Raw genomic sequence first — 8,209 nt, forward strand, 5'->3', positions numbered from 1 at the left:
AACCTCATTAAACCCACCTAAATTCACCTCTGCCTACTTGCCTCTGCTTTTGGTTCCTGAATCCACATCAAATCCTGACACTTACTTTTCAAAAGAAAATTTGCAATTATTCCACTACATCAGACTCACCACCGGTAAGTGAAAAAGGGGAGGAGCACGTAGGACGGCCTTATTTAAACATATAACCAGAATGATTGACAATTAGGAGGACCACTTATTTTGATGATCCACCCGGAAAAAGAACATCCTCCACTATATCTTTAAGACAGGGACAGCAGGATGATCACTCTGAATGTACAGCCTGAGAAAAAACATGGAGTGGTGCAGGTCAAGGTATTAACATGTATTTAAATGGTCTACTTAAAGTCCAAACCAAAATCCCCCTGAGAATATCTTGTAAAATATTTGATGATCACTATCCAATCTGGTTAAGGTTGAACATTTTTAAAATGTAGAGCATAACCCCAAAAGAACTGAAGCCGTTACTGCAATGAATGGAAGTTCTATAAAGTATTGATTCAGGCCTTCTTTGTTCTTAATGTCACAAAATATTTCAAAGGTTCCAGAATATCAACACTTTTGTACGGCATGTAAAAGGGAATCATTTTTTTTCTCTCCTGTTATTGCGTCAGCACTCTTGTCTTGTCTTTACACACTGACCCTGAACTTATCAGGAGAGTCCAGGTGTAAAGTCTTCTTCAGGTCCTCGGACGCCCCGGCACAAAGCCTGTAGAAGATGTGGTAGTTCCTCTCCTCATTGCTTTGCATACAGATCCTGGATTTCTCCAACAAGTAATGGGAGACGAATCCACCCACAACAGCATTCTAATGACACACGAGAAAAGTTACGTTTTAATAGGAATTATCAATCAGAAAAAAGAAAAAAAAAATCAGCCACCAAGACTTACCTTGTCATTAAAGTGAATTTCTACAAACTTCCCAAAGCGACTGCTGTTGTTGTTCCGGACAGTTTTTGCATTTCCAAACGCCTCCAGAAGAGGATTGGCTGTTGTATAATGCAGAAAAAGAAGAATCAGAATGACGTCATCAGAAATGAACAGACCTATAATCCATCAGCAACATGGTGAAAGATTACCTTCTACAATTCTTTCATCAATATCTTGACCGCTGCCATATGTTGTTGTCAGGTACCTACAGGGGTTCACATAGAAGCACAGATGGCACAAGTTTACTTTGCAAAGCACCAATGCTGTGTCAATAAAGACATACGTATAAAGGACAACATTATTTCAGGCGCAGCTTGTTATTTTGCAAATATTATGGCAGCTGTCAGAGAAGTAGTGTTTTCTTTTCAACATCATTTCCCATTTTAAGGCTACAGCAGATTTTATTTTCTCCCTGTGTTCTTTAGGTATGTAAATATTTCTCTGTTTGGTTTGCACTCTTACAGCCAAAGGAGCAACTTAAGGCTGTAGAGGTCCAGATTTAAAATAATTCATTAAGGCTGTTCTCTAAAAGATGAACTTAATCTGAGTTTAGTTACAGTTTTAGTAAGATGTTGTTTAATGACATAAAATGACATATAACATAATAATGACATAATAATAGTGTTTAAAAGATGAAACAATGCTCCTGGTTAAAATACAGTCCCATGCACAGGTAGGCCTTCAACCTTTTTCACATTTTATAATGCCAAATTCTAATTTAGCTATTTCGATGCTGAGTGATGAACCACCAAATATGAGTGCATAATTATGAAGAGGAAGGAAAATAATTCCTTAAAGATCCGAAAATCCGAAATGAGAGGCATGCATTTGAATTCAACCCTTCTAAGTCAAGACTTTACATAAACACCTTATGCTACAGCTACATCTGGAGACTACGCTTTTTGCCCTTCAGAGTTTGTAAAAAAGTAACCAAGTACGACTGGATGGAAAGCATCTCTGTAGTGCTGTAATTTAAGCGGGCCATCCTAACATCCTAACTCGGTGGTCCATGTGTGTACAGGCAATTTATTTTTCCAATCTCTAGAGTTGAAAAACAAAGACAGGTTCACAGATGGTCCAGAAGTGTGGCTAAATATGCGTAAAAGTGGGGGTTAATCACAGGTTATTGCAGGAACTTCTTAAATGTTTCCATGAGCTGTGAAGTATAACCTTATTGCTAAGCCATCCCTTACCCTAACCCTTAAACCTAAACTCCTAAAGTTTCAAAACTTTGTATGATAAAAAAAACAAAAAAAAAAACAATTTGTCATACGTCTCGTGATACAATCAGAACCAGAAATATTACCCTGTGCTCGGGTACCAAGCGTCAATTTATGAGGAGTTGGGCGTGACAATGTGTCGTTATTATATGCAGCCCAATAATTAATCTAATGTGCACAGATTCTAACTCAAACGGTTGTTAATATGGCTACCTGACCAAGCTAAAAGAAGCTCACCTCTTAGCTTTTGAGCACACATAGCGCTACCCAGCTCTCCCCTTTATACCACGGTCTTGCAGTTACTTGAACCGACACACTTGACACGCTAACCTTACAGATAATCCCCACTCAGCACATGGACGCTGAATTGTTATTATCATTTTCTGGGCAACCACAATGTTACAGGTCATGTGGCAACATTCAGCCAATCATAATGTAACTTCACTGGCATGTGTAGGCCCCGAGCAGATCTGGTACTAGGGTTGTCAAAAGTATTGATACTCCAAAAAGTATCGATACTGAAATGTTGTATCCGGATACAATACTTGTTTTTAAAAAGTATCGATACAGTGCCGTCACCAGTGGCACCTAAGCAGTCATTCATCTATAGTGCAGAATAGAGGACAATGCACTTTCAGAACACTGTGTGATTGAATAATTCTACGCACTTTTTAGTTTCAGACTTTTTTGTAAGAGGTGCAGCTGCAGAGAATTATTTTTGTTTCTTAACTGGTTTGGCTAGTGTCATTGTTATGTGTGCAAAGCATAGCCAAGGAAGGAAAACTTAATTTTAATTTAGTAAGTTTTTTATCAAGCTTGCTTGATATTGTGCACAGCATACAACCTTTATTGTATTTTTATTTATTGTACTTTATTTATTAATGAAAATATTTCTGTAGAATTTTGGAGTCTTTGTTTTTATCCTTGTGGTATCGAAAATGGTATCGAGTATCAAATATTTTCCTTAGTATCGGTATCGAGTTGAAAAGTTTAGTATCATGACAACCCTATCTGGTACCTAATCCGGTAGCGAAGGAAATCCCTGCTGAAAGCTCTCAGCTGCAGGATTTGGGGGATTTCTGCCATTTGTAGCGCCTGGAAGTGAATATAAAGGGTTTTTAATTGTTGTCGTGTCAAACAGAATATACCAACTGGTAGTTCTGGTTGGCAGGTTTGAAAATGTTTCAGTTAATTTGGGTATTTATTATCTTTTAGGCCATAGTTTGTGTGCAACAACAATGATCAGAGCTTGCTCTTTTTTCCTTGTACATAACAATCCATTCTCCCCTTTTTTTAGTTGTTTTTTTTTTAATAAACTTTAACTCTATTTCCTTTCCATATGCAAACAGCTCTGCAGAAGTGATAACAGCATGCATATAGTGTCTGTCTCCCCCCAAAAAACTTCTGCATCAGCTTTGCTGATTGGCTGATGCTCCTCTGGTGTAAAGCAGCAAAGGTTCCATTGGAAGCTCTGACCCTCTGGACCTCTCGACTGCGTCCCCCATAGACTTTGCATGTAAATCAGATGCTTTGATGCCCAAAAGACTTTTAGTGTGAACACACCATTACATCTCCCCACAGCTTTCTTTCCTAAGCTGTTTGTTGTGGTTCTTCTACTTTAGGAGGCTGATTTTTCTCTAATTTAATCTAAAAGGACCATATTTTAACAGAAAACGAGTTAAAACACAAATGCACAGTTAATTTTTTTTATTTATATCCTTTTCAAACATTTAACAATTGCTCATCTTCGCCGATGCCAATTTACTACTTTGTCTTGGTGAAGACATATAATCCAAATAAAATACCTGAAAGCTTATGGTTGTATCATTACTCAATGGAAAAATGTTGTCAGGAATAGAAACTGTTTTGTAAAGTTCTGCTTAACTGCTACAAAAACAGACACCCTGATATAAACACACTGAATTAGAAAGGATTCGTCAGGGAAAAGGAAACTGATTCATGTGGAGGTATACGGTACCTGAGAACAAACTTGGTGTTTTCCGTCTTTCCAGCACCAGATTCACCAGACACTATGATGGATTGGCTGATCTTTAAAACCTTCATGTCTCTGTAGGCTTTATCCGCTAAAACAAAGCAGATTTAAGGCAGATTATAGAATGTGGCATTATGCATGCTCATTACAAGAGGCTCATTACATGTACTAACCAAAATATAGCAAAAAATGTATAGATTTATAGCAACTAACCAACAATAACACCTGGTTGAGAAGGTTTTCAGCAATGGATTTAGACTGAATCTTTTCCCTCCTTGCTGTCTGTGTGCATGTTTCTGCTGCATGGCTGCTCGGTGCCAATCTTACTTGTTGGCAGGAAGTTCAAAGTTTGCATGCCGCTTTTGAAAACATTAACCTTTACAATGCAGCTCAGCCTTACAGGTGTGAGCCCTCACCTATAGCATAGACGTGGGGTGGCAGAGTTCCCAGGGATTTTCCTTGGTAGGACTTGATGGCATCAGGACCGTACAGCTTTGGTACCTCATAGTAAGGATTAACAGCTATCAGGATATTTGCCACATAAGTCTGCAAGAAATACAAAAGGAAACTAAATTAGTGTCACCATGATGCATTATTTAGACTACTAAAAAACAAAAGTAAAAAACAATAACAGAGGTGAAATAGATGCTTGAAAACTAACAAAACACTGTCAACCTTTATCAGGTTATGAATTTTTTATCTACCACCTGTTTCTAATTTCTTAAGTAACTGGGGTGAAGGCAGGGTTTCCCAGTCTGACCCGTATTTGACCCCCCCGCAGTACCACCTGGTCATTCCTCCCAAGGGAGTCGAAAACAGGGATCTAATCTCTCAGCTCTACAACCTGCAGCTTAATCTGAATAACCAGCAATATTGAGATAACGTAGAGATAAATGCAGGAACTGTTTGGAACCTCAAAAATGTAATCCTTTTCTGATCGGTTAACACACCATACCTGACCTGAAAGAGAACTCTTACCCTGTTGTAAATGAGGGATATTAGCTACAATTGATATCAGTAAGCTGTTTGAAATGAAGTCAGGAGGCTTAGTTTTAAAATAACAGCGTTTTTAACATGCTTAGATATTTTTAGGCTTCCTTCAACCTGCGAAGCAGAAAGAGAGCAAGAATTCGACACCAAGAAAGGAAGGCTTAACGAGTTTGATCAATTAGACCTTTTCATTAAGGATGTCCCAATCTGACATTTAAATAAAAAAAAATAAACGTATTTTTTTTTTCTTTTAAATCGCTCCAATACCATCAGATAAAAAAAAAAAAAAAAAAAGAATATCAGAGAATATCGGCCTACATCTAAGATATTCGATACTGTGCTCTATTTAAAGGAGTGGGTTGATGTTTCCATGCCAATATTCTTATAAATTATCTCTCTCTGCTTGAGTAATATCACCTGATCAAGCCTTTTCTAATGTTATGGTTAAAATTTAAAAAATAATAGTATTAAATAATAAAAAGTATATATCTATGTTATTACGATACGGGGATGATATCGGTATCAGTTAACACTTGAAACTGCAACATTGATATCGTATTGGAAATAAAAAAAGTTGAATTTGGAAATCCTTCATTTTTTGTTCGTTTAGTTTTCATTAGCAGCCTTTATTTTTATTTATTTTTAAGTTCAGGTCGGTCATTGTTTATATCTATTAGGTCTGAAAATCATCGAAAAAAACATAATTGAGAAAAAAAAAATTCGAATTTGTAAAATTTTCAATGTATAAAACCCAGATGGAGGATCCCACTCTAAAAACTATAAGAATTTGCTTTTATTTACTTGATTCTTTTTCTACTATTCATAATTTGTTCATTTTCCCTTGCTTGATGATCTCTATCCCTAATCCATAAATCTCCATCTTCATCTAGATCTATAAATCTAGGTCGTCTACCAATTATCAGTTTATTTATTCTCTTTGTTATTTACAGAGTTTGGAAAAAAAAACATTGGATTAAATGAGATAAAAGTCTTTGATAGGAGAACTGCACTTACATTGTTTAATATTGTAGATCTCAAAGAAAAATCGAATAAATGAAAAATCAGCATCAGGAGGTAAAAACTTTGCAAAGATTATGAATAGAAAATTAGTCCCCAACATTTCTGTTAAATAAGACGTCAGTGTGTTAACTACGGTTTTTCTAAGTTTTTAAATGAACCTGAGAAAAGAACATACGTAAATATGGTCCTTATTGTATCGGACTCTGACGTTGTTGAGGAGAGTGGCTTCATTTAGGTACATAAGAGAACCTGCAGAGAGAGAAAAAGAACAAATTATAAAGGCAAGCTTGCACAAAAAAATAAATAAATAAATAAACCGAAAAAACAAGAAACAGACTTACAGTTGTCATCGACAATTTTGTTAACGTCATCCTCTGCTGGGAAGACCTGGCTCATCGGAGCAAGAAGCGTCTGTAACATGAATCGCATCAGTAATGGCAGCGTTTACACCATGACATTTGCAAGACAGAAAAAAAGGTTCAATTAGGTGGTTCAATTAGACTGAATATTATCTGTTTACTTCACTAATAGATTATTTAACATTTACTCGTCACTGGGAAACATTTAGATCAGTTTGAAAAGCAAGATCTATGAGTTACAAATGGGGAAAAGCAAATGAAAAAGGCCAAACCCTGACAGACGTATCATTATTAAAGACGGCTGTAATGATGTTCAGTGAGTTAATTACTGCTGCCCTCACTCTATTGTTTCTGAGTCTGAGTCAATGGAAATAAACTAAATGGAACGAGGCGACTGCGAGAGAAACAAGCGAGGGACATGGCAGTGTGATAAATTATTTGGAGGGAGAGCAACAAGATCTGAACACCTGACTGAGTCTGTGTGTATGAGGCTGGGAGAAGACGATGATGAAGCTCACGGGAAACAATAAGGCTGCTCTTCTCCTGGTCAACTGACTCCAACATTTAAAAATATATATATATTAACAGACAAATCAATCAAGGTCTTCATTTATTTGCAGTAATTGCTTGTGTTTCCATTATATTTAATGATTTGCACCATCCTATTTTTATATTAATGCTTGTCAAATAAACATAATCCAAAGCACAATGGTGCATGGTTTATTACCAGTGGGAGCCAGCGATCATAAACAAGCAGAGCTTTGTGTGCCTCATGGAGGATGTTGGCACAAACACAGACATGGTCAGCCGCACTAACAACTGTGTGAATAATGTCTAACCAGTAAAATTTGCTGCAAAAACAGAAGCACTAATGAGTCTGCTGGGGAAAAGGGGGACATGAATGGGAGAACTTGCAAAACAAAACAAAAAATTAAAGAATAATATTTGTCTGTCTGGTAGAAATCTTTACAAACCAATATGCTTTTTAATTCATCTTGGAAAAAAACATTTATATTCAGAGAAAATTTTATAAGCTGGATTAAAACAAGCAGGTGGTTTGCAAATCAATAATTTTCATAAAGCAGTAAAGCTGGAATAAATGACGCCACACCAGCTTCTCTAGAACTAATTAAACAAAATATCTGATGTAAAATATGTAAATCCAGCAGCTTAGCTTTCCTTAAAACATACAGTGAACAAGGCTTAGTTCTGCCTTAGTTTCCATTTTACTTGTCAATTCCACATACAAGTAAAAAGAAATCAAATAGGGGTTATAAAAAAGCACATTTATTTAATTTTATTATTAATTTAATCTATTTTACACATTCAGTTATATATCTGATCGTTTTTTATTTCTTTTTTAAGGTTTGATGATTTTTTTATAGCTCATAAAATAGAAAAACGACATTTTCCCAGACATCTGCTGAAAAGTCTCTGATTTTGGTTGGATTTACCACAAACTGGCGCTTCGTCCTGGACATGTCTGTCTGAGGCAGCTTTTCAAGATCGGACTACAAACAATGAACTTAAGGCTGCAGTCGTTCCTGTTGCCTAGGACTATTTTTGAACTTTTTTTTTTTTTCAAAAAAACTTTCCTTTTATGGCTTTGGATACAGCACTATATAAGTAGCTAGCTTCTAAACACTTTTTTTTTTCCATGAATGCGAAGACAACTAAACA

The 8,209-nt window shown here is 36.2% G+C and overlaps 1 protein-coding gene across 3 annotated transcripts in view; it reads right to left on the reverse strand.

Moving 5' to 3' along the window:
* myo6 (myosin VI) overlaps positions 1-8,209 on the reverse strand; it is an 80,030-nt gene that overhangs the window by 63,419 nt on the left and 8,402 nt on the right. For all 3 annotated transcript variants that reach the window (XM_015385181.1, XM_015385180.1, XM_015385182.1), the window contains 7 exons: positions 6,512-6,581; positions 6,346-6,419; positions 4,577-4,706; positions 4,146-4,251; positions 1,097-1,152; positions 909-1,006; positions 661-825 (listed from right to left, as the gene is read on the reverse strand). In XM_015385181.1, the coding sequence (XP_015240667.1) occupies positions 661-825; positions 909-1,006; positions 1,097-1,152; positions 4,146-4,251; positions 4,577-4,706; positions 6,346-6,419; positions 6,512-6,581 (699 nt within the window). The remainder of the gene's footprint in view (positions 1-660; positions 826-908; positions 1,007-1,096; positions 1,153-4,145; positions 4,252-4,576; positions 4,707-6,345; positions 6,420-6,511; positions 6,582-8,209) is intronic.

This window comes from Cyprinodon variegatus, unplaced genomic scaffold (assembly GCF_000732505.1).
Source record: "Cyprinodon variegatus isolate N-32 unplaced genomic scaffold, C_variegatus-1.0 Scaffold332, whole genome shotgun sequence".
Lineage (NCBI taxonomy): Eukaryota > Metazoa > Chordata > Actinopteri > Cyprinodontiformes > Cyprinodontidae > Cyprinodon > Cyprinodon variegatus.